The sequence below is a fragment of the Ictalurus furcatus genome, chromosome 20 (genome assembly GCF_023375685.1).
Source record: "Ictalurus furcatus strain D&B chromosome 20, Billie_1.0, whole genome shotgun sequence".
Lineage (NCBI taxonomy): Eukaryota > Metazoa > Chordata > Actinopteri > Siluriformes > Ictaluridae > Ictalurus > Ictalurus furcatus.
Genome location: NC_071274.1, coordinates 18,065,846 through 18,083,868, shown reverse-complemented (window position 1 = coordinate 18,083,868; position 18,023 = coordinate 18,065,846). Strand labels below are relative to the sequence as shown.

General features: G+C 39.4%; 1 protein-coding gene across 2 annotated transcripts; it reads right to left on the bottom strand.

The window, feature by feature from the left end:
• Positions 1-207: 207 nt before the first annotated feature.
• Positions 208-17,281, bottom strand: LOC128624285 (protein APCDD1). 2 transcript variants are annotated; one of them, XM_053651814.1, is made up of 6 exons: positions 16,867-17,281; positions 8,623-8,809; positions 7,428-7,638; positions 5,571-5,885; positions 1,310-1,631; positions 208-1,058 (listed from the first exon to the last, which is right to left on the bottom strand). In XM_053651814.1, the coding sequence occupies exons 1-6, from the start codon at positions 16,931-16,933 to the stop codon at positions 601-603; spliced, it is 1,560 nt and encodes a 519-aa protein (XP_053507789.1). In that variant the 5' UTR covers positions 16,934-17,281; the 3' UTR covers positions 208-600. The 2 variants fall into 2 exon arrangements, with proteins under 2 accessions (XP_053507789.1, XP_053507790.1); XM_053651815.1 differs by having other exon boundaries at positions 8,623-8,806.
• Between the last annotated feature and the right edge of the window lie 742 nt (positions 17,282-18,023).

The following is an 18,023-nucleotide window of genomic DNA, read 5'->3' as shown; positions in this document are numbered from 1 at the left end:
TTCCTGTTTCACAGACGAAAAACAAATGTTAATTCTTTACCGTGCTGTACGAGTTTATTTATCACTGACAATATGGTACACTGTCATTCCCTTGCTATCTACACAACCCTGAATTGGTTCATTTTGTTATTTCAAATGCACTTGCACACTCTCACGCTCATCATATCATAGAAAAATATCTCTTTGTTAGCATATATGTATACAGTAAAGGTTGAGAAAATAAACAGGAAACCCTCCTTGATGAAGCTGATAAGATAAGGGCTATCAAACGCTGTTTTTTATTTCATTGAAACTGTACAAGTTGCAAGTCATGCTTTATTAAAGTGCAGTTACTGTGGTGCAGCAGTTTCAGTTCTTTGCAGTCTTTTCAATACAGAGGCAGAAAAAAAAGAAATCTTGCCTCTCCACACGTTTCTCCATCTCCATTTAATCTACCCTTGATGTAGGCCAGAAACCAGAAAAATGAGCAGAATGCCCAAGTGTGTCAAGTAAACTTGTTCCCAAATGGCCAGAGTGCGTTCTTTCGTTTTTCTGGTCCTCCTTGTGTCAATATGTACAAACATGTACAGAAATATCAGTTCAGCTTCTGGTGGTGTTCTTTCAACCAAAGAAGTTCATAATCAGCATGTTTAATCCCACAAGAACCACAGTTTCCATCAAGTAGCTTTGGTGAGCTGGGTAACAGCGGTTATTCAACTTTTGCTGCTGTTTTGTATGGTGACCAAGGTTGACCTCTGACTTCTGGCTGTTGGCCAAGCACTGCACCAACGGCGTCTGGTAGGAGGTCGCACGTTTGTCGGGATGGTCAGGACTGGAGCCGTCGCTGGGCCGCTGGCCGTTGTAGAGCAGATAGCGACCGTGAATGTCCTGCTCCATGTGAAAGAGCTCATACTCGGTGTGTGGGAGGTGGATCCCCAGCGCCACGCAGCCATTGGTCAATGTCACGTCCTGTTCCACCCCAATCTGCCACGAGCCTTGAGCACCACATTCATTCCCATTAAAGATGTTCAGGAGAGATGTAGTGCCCGGGTCCATCGGTACCACCCGCATGTGGTTCACTAAAACCAGACAGAGCGAGTTAGATAATATTATCTATATTTCATTTTACACTGATGTATAGATTAAATATGAATTCCTTTTGAATTATCAGTAGGATTGTTGGGTCTCCCATACTAGACAATTTTTGTTCTGTGGGGTACCCTGTCTAGTCAGGGCCTTGAAATCATCCCCCTGAAAACTCTGTATCTTGTCAAAAAAGGGGAGTTGATGCCTCACAGTGAACTAACTAACAAGTTTTACCCATACTTACCTTTAAACACAAACTCGGTTCCCCCCATGACGTGTGTGGAGTGCACGCCGTGGCTGTACCTCCCCCTGGCAAAGATGCTGAACGTCGGGTGCTTGCAGACGGGATCTGAGTAGTGATAGTAGTGACCCTCCCATGTGTTGTTGTTATCATGGAAGATGAAATGTCTTGTGAGGAACAGTGCGTCTGGCCGAACTTCGCACCGCTGGGAAACCCACTGGCCATGCAGGTCTACAGTGAGCTCGGCCCGTGGCGGCAGGATTGGAGGGCGGAACTCGTCCGAGTGCGAGATGATCCGACACGCGATGCAGTTCTGCTCGTGACTCTGAAGGTGGCAAGAAAGGTGGAGAAAGAGAGATCAGAACTAAAATCTGACAAAGAAATGAAATCTTTTACCAATTTAACAGCTAGAATTGCTTTCTTTTGAGCATGCTGGCAACAATGATCCTTAGTTTAAAGGCATTAAATGGTATGCATAGGCATGGTGGTAATGTCCAGAAATATTTTCAAGATTCAGAAATGCTGGATGATTACAAAAGAGGATCAAGTATTTAATGATCTACCAGAACAAGAACGCACATTATATCTGGAGGCACATTTTTTCCCAAAAGAATTGCAAATTCATCCTGACTCTTCATTTTGTTTTTATTAAGCTAATTTATATGATGGCGAACACTTTTTTAAACACTTTTGCATAACATTGTGACTTACACTGACTTACAAATGCAGGCCATGTGGGTGATTATCACATATTCAAGAATTTCGACACATTGGCGTGAGAAAAATATTGGAAATCCCATTTAATCACAACACTAGTAACTGCTGTTTTTATAAAATCCAGATAACCACCAAGGACAGTGTCTAACACCTGGATGCTGAACGGAAGGAAAGTCTACAGGCAGTTTTGCATAACTAAACATTCTAAACACTAACAAAGGATGAAAAAGATATGAGAGACAAGTTACGTGCTAATTTTATCTAACTTTTACTTTTTGCTTTCCTGTGGTATCCATGCACCTAGACAACAAGCACAAATTCTTCACTGTGAAAAGTAGTCCCATCTCTGAAAAGGTAGCTTTTTTTTCAGCCAAGCATCAGTAAAATAAAAAAACAAGGCAAAAGTTCCACTTTTTCTATGATTACTACTTAATAATAAGCAGGTCCATTATTTTTCTGAACAAAGATACCACATTTGCACCCACTTGTTTTATATTAGCTGAAAAGAGTGTGGCTCATGAATTCTCAGGTCAAAGGTCACCAGTGTAAAAAGTGAAATGAATCGCTACCAAAAAATAGTGTGCCCTTAAGGTCTCCGGGTCCTTTCCCCTTGAGTGATTTGGCGTTCCTGGCATATTATTGGTGTTTGCTCGGCTACTTTAGCTTTTTCAGGTGGCTCCTGTATTGCAGTAGGAAGGAATCAAATATCGTAAATGCTACAGCTATACTGTAGGATTTGCCACCTCCAAGAAAAAGCATTCTAAATATGTTTCCCATAAACATCAGTGGAATTCAACATCTGCCATTAGACATCATTTATAACAGAGTTTAGTGCAAACGGGTTATCTGTTGTTTTCTCAAAATATGGAAATGTTAAAATTCTAGTCCGTGTTTCCCACATGCTAAAAGAATATGAAAGAATATGTGTTACAGTTAAGGTCAAACAAAACTGGCCACATGTTTAGACTTTACAAGCAAAAACGGATTGTGAAACAGGATCGTCAGTCTTTGTTCAAATGCTTAAACAGGCTGCAGTGTCTAACGGACCCATGCCAGTGTGTGTCCAAAGGATTATATGTTCTGTCTGGGAGAAGAAAAACAGTTTTGACTAGAGAGCTGGACATGTCTTCCTTTTACGCTTATTTTATTTTTTATTTTATTTTATGGAATGGCAGTAAATGGTGTGCATGTTTTCTTTCCTCGAGCAAATATTTAATGATGTGCTAGAACGAGGCGTCTCTACTCGGTACAGACTCCAACACAGGAAACAATGGAAAGAAAAGAAAAGACAGACTGCATGTGTGGACAAGATGTGTTCACCCCATCCTGCTGATGAACATTTCAGTTGATGAATCCCTGGTCTTCTGGCAATGGAACACATCTGACAACATGTCTCACTCTCTCTCCCTGTCTCACTCTGCCTGGCCCCAGTTTCTGTTTCATTTAGCCAAGCCTATCCAAAGTCATTTGGAAGTTGTGATTATTGTAGTTAAAAACACCACATAAGAAAAACAACGTATATTTTCCTTTCTGCACCATTAAAACATGATAACGCCAACATCTCATTTGGGCGCTGACTTACTCAGTTGTGCCAGTCAATTAACAATTGACACCACTTGCAGACTGGTCCAAACTGGTTTGGGACGGGACAATGGAAAGCAGTGGCAGAGGAATGGGAAACGAGAGGAAAACAGTTGTGACTGCCACTGGCCTCTGCTCAGGCTGCTCTGATCCACCCAATAACCACAAATGAACAGAGTGGCACTCTCGAATCCTCTGAAAACAGATCCGGAGCTGGGCATGAGCAGCTATTTGCGATTTATGGCTGGAATTGTCATTACAGCAATAAAAGATCTAAAAAAAAAAAAAGGAAGGATCCCTCCTCCTGTGGATGGCGGAGTTGTTAATTAAATGTCTTTTATTCATGGTTCTGCCATGTTTGGCTGATGTGGTCACAATGCATCAAAGTGTAGACCAAATCGTTAGGGTTGATTAGAATGAAAATGAGTGCCACATGCTTCGGAGCTCATTTACGGTGGTTGGGGGTTTTTTCTCCTTGGCTTAGTCTTTAGAGCAACTCTTGTTTGGAATTCCATGTGGCTGGATTGTGTAAACCGTTTTTTATGTGGATATCGTTTCTGTAAGGAGGGCTTTCTGTCTCATTTAAGCAGATCTGAAATTATACCAGACTTAAAAAAAGTAACATCTTTTTAAATGCAGAATGTTTTCCATATATTTAAAAAAAAAAAAATCTTTTTACTGTACAGCTCTTGTGTCCAAGGCCAGTCTGCTTGTTCTTTGCTGTGTCTCTGAAGGATCCCATGTCAAACACTTGAAAGGTGTTATATTCTGTAAACTCAAAGGCCAGACTTGAATGAGGCTTTTATTTTCATATTGTGGACAAAGACAGAGGGAGAGCGATAGCTGAGAAACGGAGAACTTTCCAAAACTGCCCCAGGCATGTGTGAAATCAGACCCGGAATGTGTTTGCCGGAATAATTCATATGGCCGCGTGAATTCTACAAATACCACATGTTGATTGCTCTGGGAGATAGGATAGGATTCGCCTTTCGTGTCCTTGCATGGAGGAGCTTAACACTGCAAAGCTTGTCGCTGGAAATAACATCTGATCACTGTTCCCACCCTGTTTGTACATCACTGACCCTATACTGATCTGTAAAACGTTAAATCATCGAAATCATCTGATACAAGGCTCGGTTTATTTAGACAGCTGTTTAATGTGGGGCTAGTGAATGATGTGACCTGTGCTATGACATGTATCCAAATGAGACAACTGCTGGACAGGAATGCACACACTTGTCTTCGGGGATAAAGAGACAGACAATGTGAGTGATTGTGAAGGTCTAGAGTATGAGCCAAAGTGTAAACCAACCGAAATGCTCATCAAAGCTCAAATCAGGGTAATTTCACTGTCGATTTATTTTGAGTGTTTGACATAGCAACAGCAGTGCCAAAGTGTGGTGAACAAAAACCAGTGTTTCTAAAGTTTTATTGAGAACTTTGATCTTGTAGCGGGTTCATTTTATTGAGGTAAACAGACTGAAGTAACTATGCAAAAAAAAAAAATCAAATAAATAAATAAATAAATAAATAAATAAACAAACAAACAAACATCCTGTCCGAAGCAATCCTAATGATTCATTTGAAGCAAAGTTGTGAGTTCCTTCCTTATATATATATATATATATATATATATATATATATATATATATATATATATATATATCTCATGTCTTTATATGAAGTTAAATGACTAAATGATACTAAAACCACAGCTGGTTGCCTGTTCCCTCCAATTTCTGCCTCAACAGCTGGGGAAGGCATACTTTCCACTTTTACTCATACACACACACAGACACGTACATATGATTTCAATCTGATTTGCAATATTAAAATCATTTCATGCACTCCTCAACTCATGTCAAGTCACGAAGTTCTCAAATCACCTTCCAGTATTTTTATATGCACATATGGAAAAGTGCATGAATGTACGTATATGCACTCGTACACACACACACACACTGACCTTAGCATTCTGCAGTGGCGGCTGATAGCTGGAGGGCCTGTGGCTCATCCTCTGGCTCAGCTCAGTATTGATATCACCTAGGAAGAGCTCCTCCACGGGCTGCTCCATGTTCCTGTTCACGTATTGCTTCTCAACACGCAGCAGTTGCAGCTCGTGCATGGCGAAGTTCAGGCCGTGAGAGCAGTTGCAGCTTCCTTCCTCGCTACACAACTCATAACTTATGTTTGGCTCCAAGGAGGCACCTTTCATTCCCTCGCAGCTCTGTGCCAAACGCCTGCTCAGCTCCTTTGCCGTGCCCGTAGAGTGGCATACCACCTTTATTATGGTTAGAAAGGTAAGAAATCACTCATAACATCACATATACATAACAATAAACCTTAGCCACAGTCTTTGATTGGCTAAACATCGGCTAAACTCTGATTGAGTAAGCAAAACATGGTATATATGAAGAAAAAAGTGTATTAATATCTGAAACAATAGACTCTGTGGAGGAAAACCCACTAGTGGTCTGATTTGCCTCAATTTTGTTTGTTGTTGCTTTATATAACATTAAATGTCATGAAACCCTGCAACAGCAAGGTGAATATTCACTAAATTAGTCTGAGCAACAATATATACCATTCTCTCTCATATTTACAAAGGACATCTAATTAGGATTCCTCTGTCAGGAGGAAACCTATTGTTATTGTTAGTATTATTCTTCTTCTTCTGCTTCTTATTATTCTCCTTATCTCCGTAAAGTGCCCAAAAACTTAAGATCTGAATAGTAAAAAGTTTTTAAATTTGGCACATTGATACTACAGGCCACGAGTAACTCCCACACTACAAATGGCCCACATGAGCACATAGGTGGCGCTACAGGCCATGCCCAAATCTATGTGATTTTCCCTCTGCCCCATAAGTCCAAAATGTCTGAAAATTGGTATACATGCCTTATTTCTCATTTCCCCATTTCTCATGGGGAACAAAAAAGCCATTGGGACCCATAAAATCTGCCATGATAGATTTTCTGGTACATTGATAATTTGTCTAAAACTACAAAAAGTCTTCTCCTCAGGAACCGTAGGTCCAACTGACTTGAACTGTGGTACATATGTGTGGGGAAACATGTACTTCTATAGGGTGATAAGCAATAAGGAATCAAATATAAATTGACTGAACTATTTACATATTGGTGAATTGAAAACTGTCAACTGTCAATTGACAACTAGTTCTTGTGTCCGTAAATCAATGGAACATTAACCCATGGACTTGATCTGTATATTACCATGTGCGATGGCAACCTCATATCTCTAAAAACAATGGCATTAAAAGGAATAATAATTTATTGATAACGCTAAAATAATGCTTTACACATCCGCTAGTCATAAAACGGATACTCCGATTCAATCACCAGTTTATATGAAGACTCTTGACAATGTTGTGTAGCCAATCTGAGAAATGGCTGAATGTAAAATGAAAAATAGATCTATTGTGAATATCTGAAATATGCATGCTTGGCTAAATGCTATTACACTCTGCCAGTGGATGTCTCCCTTCCTCTATAGTCCGCACGTGCTCCAAAATTCTCACTGACACCTGATTTTTCTCTACAATGATCATTTGTGGAAAACTCCAAAAATAAACTTAAAATCTGCCATTGATCCAAATGCGTTGAAATGTTGTATCTGTGGGATACATTCCTCTACCATGTAAATTTTTTAAATGGTCCGCAATCTTGGGGAGGAATCCGCCATTGCTGCTCGCAGCTATATTTTAGAAATGTTTTTGTAAAATCCCCATCTACTCATAGCCTATAGCACATTATTAATGGTGTTACAGATTTCCTTATTACAGTGTAACGTCATGCTGTCTCACCTGAATGCGGTGGATGTGGTAGTCAGCCTCTGTGCCACCACGAATAACCCATGAAGTCTGGCGCATTCGCACAAGACCCTGGATCACCAGTGTGTAGGTGGGCACCGTGCAGTGGTTGTCAGCGTAGTAGAACTGGTGGGCCTGAAATGTGTGGTTGTGTTGGAAGTGGTAGAGGCGGGTGATGAATTCCGGGCCAGGACGTACCTCGCAGCTGCCATAGAAACCAGAAAATGAATGGAGGAAACAAGTTGTGGAGGGTTAGAAAGGAAGCTAGAACTAAGTGTACAAGCACACATGTTCCTATTTTCTATCAGTTATATGAAGTCATAAAAAATACCATTAATGCACAATTAAAAACTGTTCAAAATACATTTTAAAAATGTGACCTTTTATTGATTTTAATTTCACTTTAACGTGAGACACCAGATGTGATCTCTGAAAATTGATGGCTGATATTGTTATTGATATTGGGTTTTTTTTCTTCAAAAATGTAATTTTTCAAACAGTAAAATATTACATTTTAATGATTTTTAATTTTTTTTTTTTTATTTCACTGTGAAGGTGCTCTCAATGGACAACTTTGAAAGATAAGTTTGTTGGAAAATAATTTCTTTATTATTTAGTCAAGAAAATATCGTGTAAAAAATACTTTACACTATAAAAATATTTTTCACTATTTTTACTTTAAAATCTAACGTGATAATCACAATTTTGGGAAACTCTTCTGTAATATCCTTCTCATTAGGAACAGGAATGAAAGCAGATCATCTAAAAACAGAGATTTTTGGTTCTGAATTTAGAATAATTTTTTTTTTTGTTGAGAATAATGGTTTTAAAAATTTTTTTTTTGTTGTGGTTCCACTCTAGTTACAGTATATCTGGAAAATGAATGTCTTGACGAAAATTGTCATTACTACCTAAAATTACTTCCACAGAATAAACAATCATTCTAGCTAAAAAAAATCCAAGTGAACCTCTTTATATTGTGAATTACATAATGCCCAAGTCTTTGCCAGACTGTACCATAAAATATTAATGTTCCAAACAAACAGTGAAAGCCAATGTGGGTTAGATATTCCTTAAATAATCCATCATTTTCTTCATTACCTGTACGGCATTAAGCATCTATTTTCACATTCAGTACTTTTCACTATTACAGGTCAGAAGCAGATTTGATCTCAGGTCACATGCTCACCTGGTGGAGACCCAGAGGCCATCTATGTTAGGGGGCATCGGCACAGTAACACGTGCTCCATTATGGAGACGCTTTAGCATGTGCTGGCACTGTGTGTCTTTGGGCGGCCAACTCAAGCTGTTCTCCAGAGCCAGACGAGGTGATCGAGCATCCGCGACATACAGAGATGAACCCACTGTCCAGCCTGCTGAACACACAACCACATGAAAGACATGCTTAGCCCTCTGCCTATTTTGTATTATTTTAAGTCATAATCTTAAGGGTTATAAAATAAAGCACTGCTTATTAAGTGGGATGTACTGACTTGATTCTATACACTCACTTCATTAGGATCTGGATTTTCATGCACAGCAGTCTCTAGAGTTTACACAAAATGGTGTGAAAAACAAAAACATTCATTGAGGAGCAGTTCTGAGGGCAGAAACACCTTGATGAGAGAGGTCAGGGGAAAATGACCAGACTGGTTTGCGCTGATAGGGAGGCTGACTCAAATAGCCACTCTTTACAACTGTGATGAGCAGAAAAGCATCTCAGAAAGCAGGACATGACACAGCCAAGAATCTGAGGCCACAGTGGGTACAGGCTCACCAAAACTGGACAGCTGAAGATTTGAAAAATGTCACCTGGTACTTTTCCAATCTTCAGAGCAGTTCTAACACTTAATGGCAGACCACAGTGGCCCAATGATAGACTCTTTCATATTGATTTCCCAGTGTGAGGTTCTGTAAGCAACACTTTTTGAACCCTTCAAAACAGCCCACTCTTGTGATGATTCAAAAATGTGAGTTGGAAAGTATTGAGTTTTGAAAGGTGTAGACGTCAGCTATTAGATTATCATTTATATCACATCTGCTGATATATGGACTCATATTATTTTCTAAGAACTTTTATTTTGGGATAACATTGGGCACATTTCTTACCTCATATATTACAATCACCTCTGTGGTTACCAGGAAGCCCCAAAAAGCTGAGGAATTTAAAGGCAAACATATCCGAAATGAAAGAGCATCAGAGCTTGAGGCTATTGGGCAAAAATCCATGTGTGAGGATGTCTTTCATACACCAAGATTATTGTAAGTTTGGAAATCGTTATTAGGGATAGTTGTGTGCCAATGCTGACCAAAGACAATGCTAGTCTGTCTGTGCTACTCTCAAAAAACACAGTGAACACTGTTAGCACATTTGAGACCTCTCTAAAGAGCTAAAACATAGTATATCCTTCAAATGATTGCATTTCAAACACAACTTTATCTTTTTAGGATTAAATAGTCTGTTTTCCATGGTGTAAAGCACTCAGTAATCTCACCAGCTCAAGTGAAATCATTAGTGACCATGCATGTGGGGTAACAGGTCCAAAATTTATGTCTTCCAACATTTACTTGCATGCAAATAGCATGTAACATGGAGTAAACAGGCTCAGGCTAACCAAAGGTTATCTCCACAGGATATTAAAATCTATCTTAAAGCAAACTTCAGATATAGTACTGCATCTAAGTGATGTAGCTGAATGGCAAAACCCCACTTATAGTTTGCATTCATTCCCTGACTTGTAAACAATGGTTGTAGCAGAACAGTTCATACCAGGCTTAGGAGAATAATGGGATGGGGGCATTGGACTCCTGATCAGAAGGTCATGAGTTCAAATCCCACAAATCACTACCAAGCTGCCATCACTGGGCCCTTGAGCCCTTAACCCTCAAATGCTCTGTTGTATAAATGAGGTAAATGCAAGTCACTCTGGATAAAGGCATCTGCCAAATGCCATAAATGTAAATTTAGGAGATGCAGGTGTGTGGGCTCTTGTGGATGCAGCGGTCTTAGCTGCCTTCCTCCCCCTTATTGAAAGCCATTATTTTTGGAAATATGCAATGTGTTGGAAATATACAGTTCTGGAATGGAAAAGTTTGTCATATTTTACCACAAAAAATGAAAGTAAGCCAATATTAACCTTGCTGAAATATTTGCATTAATAACAGTATTTTGAGCTATAGTCCCCTCAGAAACTATTGGAACAGCAAGGCAACAGCATTTATTTTTGCTGTTGATTGAAGCCATTCGGGTTTGAGATCAAAAGATGAATATGAGAAGAGAGTTTAGCTTTTATTTACCGGTATTTATATGTAGATGTGTTAAACAACATAGAACATATAACAAAAATATTGGAACATTTGCTTGTATTTTTCTCATTTGTAAGTCGCTTTGGATAAAAGCGTCTGCTAAGTGAATAAATGTAAATGTAAATGTATGTGACTGACATGTGTTTCTTGTTACCCAGGTGTGTCCTGTTAGATTGATAGTTTATACAATAAATATCTCTGAACAACTACTCTTGGTTCTGTGAAGACTGCCTTTGTTGTTAAAAAGCATAAGCCAACATGAAGATCAGACAGCTGTCTATGGGAGAAAAGCAAGCCATTTTGAAGCTGAGAAAAGAGGGAAAATCAATCATTGGACATAGCTAATAGAACAATTTGGAATGCTCTGAAAAAGAAAGAAACCACTGGTGTACTGAGCAACACACACCAAATGGTTCAGCCAAGGAAATCAACAACAGCTGATGATGGAAACATTGTGAGAGCTGTGAAGAAAAACCCAAAAACAACAGTCAGTGACATCACCAACAACCTCCACAGGACAGGGGTGAAGGTATCACAATCCACCATTTGAAAAAGACATAGAGAGCTAAAATATAGACGCTATACCACAAGATGCAAACCACTCATCAGCAGTAAGAATCGTAAAGCCAGATTGAAATCTGCAAAGAAATACAGGAATGAGCCAAAAAATTTCTGGAACCAAGATTAACCTCTATCAAAATGATGGAAAGGACAAAGTGTAGAGGAAGAAAGGATCTGCTCATGATCCAAAACATACAAGCTCGTCTGTGATTGTGATTGCATCAGCTTGCAAACATTTTATTAAAATGTAACCCAAATCCTGTTCAAATGTTTACACCCCCCTGGATCTTAATGTATCGTGTTACCTTCTGGGGCGGCTGTGGCTCAGGTGGTAGAGCGGGTTGTCCACTAATCGTAGGGTTGGTGGTTCGATTCCCGGCCCACATGACTCCACATGCCGAAGTGTCCTTGGGCAAGACACTGAACCCCAAGTTGCTTCCGATGGCAAGTTAGCGCCTTGCATGGCAGCTCTGCTACTGTGAGTGTGTGTGTGAATGGGTGAATGAGACACAGTGTAAAGTGCTTTGGATAAAAGTGCTATATAAGTGCAGACCATTTATTTTACCATTTACCTTCTTGAGTATCAGTGAATGTTTGCACCTTTTGTAATAGTTGTGTACGAGTCCCTCAGTTGTCCTCAGTGTGAAAAGATGGATCTCAACATCATATAGCCGCTGTTGGAAATGGGTCAAATATGCAGAAGATGCTGGAAAAGCAAAGAATGTGCAGGACCTGTAGGATTTTTCTGAAGAACAGTGGGAAGTTTAACTGCTCAGGACAAACAAGGGACTCATGAACAACGATCACAAAACATAAACACAGTCGTTGATCATCCAGGTGACGACACAGTATAAAGAATCAAGGGTATGTAAACTTTTGAATGGGGTAATTTTGTATAACTTCAGCTATTATATTGTCTTGTGGACCATATGTATACAAAGAACATGAGATTTTTATGATACCTCTTATTTTGTTAACAGTATTAAGATTTAGCAGATTCTGCAAGGGGTATGCAAACTTTTGGGCACAACTGTACTTTGCATAGCACTGTAGCAACTAATAGTAGTAGCATGATAGCTTAGCTGTGCCTCCCCTTGGCTAGCGACACCAAACTAGCCTAGGTAGAAAAGTTTTTTAATATTTTATCGTTCTGGTAGTCCTACAAGCAGTAACAATACCCGAGTCATACATTGATACGCGCTAAAATTACTGATAGAACTATGAATTTCACTTTGTAGTGTATTTTTGTAGGCTTGATAGGTTTTGAAAGTAACATGAAAGTAATCTGATTACTTTTTACACGCAGTAATCAGTCATGTAAGCAGATTACAATTTTAAAGTAGTAATTAGTAATCTGTAGTGGATTACGTTTTTTGAGTAATTTACCCAACTCTGGTTACCATATTCAACAAGGGTTCAGTTGTGTTTAGGCAAGACACAATAAAAAAACAGCACTTTCCATGCTTAAGAAAAAGGCATAGGATATAATGGAGTGTAAATTTGCAGCGGATATTTAAATTACCTGGAGTTACTTCTAGAGATCGTTTTTTAGTAGGTAAAGGACAGTATAATCTTTCCACATATGAGAACGTGCAGTCCATGAAAAATTATGCTATTGCAGATCCAGATAAAACAAAAATCACAGAGATTCTTAGGTTATAATTACATTACCGCACCTATTCAACTAAACTAATCCCATCCAGATAGGGCTTTAGAACCATAGTTTTTCATATAGAGTGAGCAGCATGTTGACCAGTGAGGACAAAATAACAGTAGTACAGTATTCTGTCCCAAGTGCCCCCCCCCCCCCCCCCCATTTGTCTGTCTGTCTGTCTCTCTCTCTCTCTCTCTCTCTCTCTTCACCCTGAGGACATACCGGCTCCATTTGCACCTGCACCTACTCCCACTCATCAAGCCTGCCAAGTGAATAATTCTAAACTGTGATATCTGAAACCACTGTGGAGAAGTTGGCCACAGCAAAACCCGGAAGGCTTCTATTATGTAAACATATTGCAATAACATGAAAAGGCAACTTGACATGTCTGCTGTTGGGAGATTTTCTAATGGCATGTTAGCCCCCTGCATTGTCACTGAGTTGCACAGTTTCACTTTTTTCAAGGAAGGCAATTTTGTATTCACAGTATTTTTTTTTAAAAAAAAACAGAAAACCTTGCTATTTATTCAAAGATTGTAAAGTTTGATGTTATGTTTATATCCATGGACTCATTAGGAATCTGAACCAACCTGACTTGACGTTGGTACAGAGACTTAGACAGATTAATGTAAATCTGATATTGCATGACGCTCATGGACAGAATAAAGCCAGTACAGTGATGAGCCACTGGAATAAATAAGATCATCCAGCATTATGAACGCATACATGATGCCAAAACCTACAGTATAAATATACAGTGGCACTGAACCATGGAGTGTATTTATGACCCATGACCCATTGAGGGCATTTACAACCTACTGGCGTCCAGCAGCCTGGGTACAGAGAGGACATGACTGGACATGATTTCATTATAATTCCCATGCATGAGTATGCTGCCAGCCTTTGTCTACTGTACTCTTAAATGTTACCAGTGTATCACAAATGAGTTGGTGTCTGACCCTGCCTGTTTTTCTGCTTTCGCTTAACAAATCTGCTTTTTAAAATCCTTCATATGAGGTTAATTGTCAAACCTCCATACCTGGAAGCCAAATAGCCCCTTCTACTCCAGCCTGAGGCTCATAACCACTTTTTCTCAAGCTCTAATTCAAAGCACCCACTCAGTTCCCCATGCTTTAACCACCGAGAACATTTCCAGTTGGACGGATCCCATCAGTGAGCTAACAGTCCTGGGACAGCTCACAAACAGACAGACGAGCTCTGAATCGACCAAATCTGGTGAGAGAAATCCAGGACTTCGGTGACATGCTGCTTCTCTTCTAAAGCACTTTACCGTGTCTCCCTTCATGTCTGAGGGATAGCCTGTCTCTGATAGCCTTCTCTCAAGAAACCGTTTATTAGTTCCTGTGTCAATACAGGTTATATACACAAGTTTTATGTATCCACAGGAAATTTATTGGATGTATATAAAAAAAGAATTAGATCTTAATGTGCACAGGAGTAAGTGTATGTATTAGATTACATTGCCTCATGTCTGTTTTGCTTAGTGTCTAATTAGATTTGGACTGAATATTGTTTTTATGTTTGTTTAATGTTACTTTATACATTTTATTGAGATTTGCTAACTCGTATGTGCCAGCAGCCTAATTATTTTTGCCTCTTAGTCTACTGAGTAGGATTTCACAACTTTAGTGTCAGTGTGTAGGAAAACGGCTCTGCATAACATCAAGCCGAGCTCTAAGCTGCTCCTTTGGTTTCTCTTCGACCTTATCCTGAGGTTTTTCCCCCCCATAAATTTACAGTACACTCTAATCCAGCCTGACATCGGCAGTTTTATGGGTGCCAGGAAAGGCTGCAATAACGTGCCACTTAATTGAACGTTAGATTCCTTTAAACACACTTGAGAGTTCAGTGGATTTGAGAATATCACTTTTTTATCTCTGGGCCCCATTTGAAGTGAGAGCTGAATGTTTGGCCTCCGGCTGTCCTTTCTAGCAAATGGAACGGGTCAGGGGCAATGCAGTAATCTGTGCTTACCATGCCAGGCCAGCATTACAGAGTGCTAAAGTGAAGCCTTCAACTCCTGAATGACCCTCATCTACCCAAGAGCCCCAGGGAGTGCACTTTATTACTGTCTCTTCCTCTGAAAAGAAATGATTTAAACATAATCTCCCCATTGAACCTCCATAGCGTGGAAACATTGTTCTTACAAATGTGAGCTTGTAGGCCTTTTGGAAAAGAGAAAGCAATACTGAAGAAAAGTCAGTGATGTAGTAGGGTACCCCTGGTCCAGCACATTTGGTGTTTCCCCTGCTCTAACACACCCACTTCAACTCAGTAAATGCTGGTAATTAGCCTGTTCACTTAATCAGGTGTGTTGGGTACAGAGAAAATGCTAAAATGTTCAAGACAGGAGGCGACTCCAGAACCAGCGGACGCTCACGAGCACCCTCTGTGTGACCTTACTGAGCCTGCTGAAGCAGACACAACAGCTGTCTATGACCCAAAACCTGTTGCAATTATCGAAGACCAATCACTGCAGATGAGTTGTAAGGCTGATGCAGCAACATTAAAGCCAACAACAGTGAAAAAGATGTGTCTTTTGTTAGTCATTTAACTTGCCATCAAGCAGCATTTACCATTAGAGTAACAACTGATGTGAAATTGATTATACAGAGTGTGATCAGTGATCTAATTAATCTGTATAGCCTACACATTTATAAATCGTATTCCGTTTTAGAAAGAACTACAACACGCAATCCGCTGAGTTCATCATGATGCAACCATTTAAATTTTTATCAGTGTGATCACTCACACCCCTCAACATCACCAAAGTGCAGGCTTCGAGAAGGAACGCAGGACAGAATCAAAAGCAAAGGTTCACTTTTCCTCAGATTTTTTTTTTGTGTGAAATGACAGACCACCAGTATTTTCATCTTTCCAAACAACAGTCTAGAAAACAGTTTTCAAAAATTGTTCCTCTTCAGATTGACCACATTAGCCAAATGGATCCTATACAAAACAACTGAAGACTAATATCAATAAATTTAGGATGCCTTTTGGATTTCATCAACATCTAGAGAGTGCGATAAAAATAAGGAACAAATTACTGAAGATCATCTAGCAGTAAAGTTATGCATTACGTCTGTAACATGTTTTGTCTGCATGAGCCATGAGACAGTTTGCACATCTTGTAATGCAGAACTTATGATATTACTTTACATATTACAGAGATACAGCAGTTTATGATGTGATGCGTAATGACTTGGTAGCACATTGTGAGCCAAAAAAATTGTGAATTCTGAAGAATCTATTATGGGATTTGAGGAAGATGAAAAGTAGTTTGCATTATGGCAAAAAAAAAAGAAAGAAAGAAAGATTGAAAGAAAGAAAACAGCATTACTGATGTGACATGTCTCAAACACTCTTTGGATTATAGAGACTACAGGGTTATCTGTTGTGTGAAATTTTCATTAAGAATTAACTGAGAATGAAATAAAAAAAAAATATTCCAAAGCCTGACTACAATCTTAGTCTTATTCATAACATAAAGAAAAATATATGTATCTGACTCTTCTGTTTGGGTGGATGAAACATGCCACCCCTCATTTTTGATGGATATAGCCTATGATCAGATATTATATATATATAAAAAGGTTTATTCAGAGCAGTTAAACACACAAACAAGTGAGCAATTTTCCAAATGTGCTCATTTATTTTTTTTTGCATGCATACCCTGCACATTTGCGCATAGTAACATGTGCACATTTTTGTGTCCAACAGAATGATCCTATATACAGATATTGGGTACTTAAGCACCCTTAAGGTTTTTGTTTGTTTGTCCTGGATAACTCTGCAACTTTGAGAAAAGGGTAGAACCCCTTTAGAAAGGTTGGACTGTTAAAAGAATGTGTTCAGTAACGTCGGAAACATGAATGAGTGGTTCGGACTCACCAAAGGTTACCAGCAGCAGTGTTACAGTAACGTCCATTCTCCTGCAGCATGAATCACAGCTCCTCATTGTGTCTTCATGCACTTCCAAAATAAAGCGCAAATCAAAACGCGCATCCAGACTTCAGTGAAATCGCTGGGGACTCTGCGGGTTCAGAGGGAGCCTCCAGAGCCCCGAATCACCCGATGAACTGCGGCTGGTGCAGCGCCGATGAGCCGAAGAACCGTGTCGGTGTTTGGAGTGTTTGGAGTCGTTAGACCGCGGAGAAGAGCGAGCGCATTGCACCGGGACTAGATGAGCTGAGACAACTTCCGTTAGCGTGCTTTCAACTCCAAGTTCGCCATCACCACTGGAGGCTGATCTCTAAAATCGGAGCCTTTTACTATAGTGACAAGATTCACTTTACTGATCCGACTCTTTTGAACATACTATTATGCTATGAGTGAATCGAATCATGCTAGGGTTGATTCGTTTGATTCACCACTCAGAGAAGAATCCAAAATAGACTACTATTCATACTATTCAAAATAGTCTAAGTAGATTACTACTACTGTAAAAAATTATATATATATATATATATATATATATATATATATATATATATATATATATATATATATATATATATATATATATATATACATCCACCAAAATACTCAATTCTACATGGCTAATGGCTCAGGCTACAATTCTAAACCATGGAATAATCCACACAAGTTTTATCCTCTTATTATGTCTATGTAACAACAGTTAACACCAATAGTCTACTGACAATAGAGTTTAAGCAGTTTACAGTAATCCCCAGTTTCTCCCAGTTATGAGTGCATCCTACAGCCCTGTTGTACAAACTGTGTACATTTTCAAAAACTATACATTTGTGTACATATAAGTTTTATTTGGGGGGTGGCAAGGAGGTTTAGTGGTTAGCACATTTGCCTCGAACCTCCAGAGTTGGGGCTTTGAATCCCACCTCCACCCTATATGTGTTGAGCCTGCACGCTCTCCCTGAGCCTTGGGGGTTTCCTCCGGGTACTCCGGTTTCCTCCCGCCGGTCCAAAGACATGCGTTGTAGGTTAATTAGCATTTCCAAATTTTCCATAGTGTGTGTGTGTGTGTGTGTGATTGTGCCCTGTTATAGGTTGGCACCCCGTCCAGGTTG

Coding starts and splice junctions, on each gene's coding strand:
- LOC128624285 (XM_053651814.1), bottom strand. CDS start 16,933: ATGAGGAGCTGTGATTCATGCTGCAGGAGAATGGACGTTACTGTAACA. Junction 5,886..7,427: donor ACCACATCCACCGCATTCAG/GTGAGACAGCAT, acceptor ACCATAATAAAG/GTGGTATGCCACTCTACGGG. Junction 1,632..5,570: donor CGCCACTGCAGAATGCTAAG/GTCAGTGTGTGT, acceptor TGCCACCTTCAG/AGTCACGAGCAGAACTGCAT.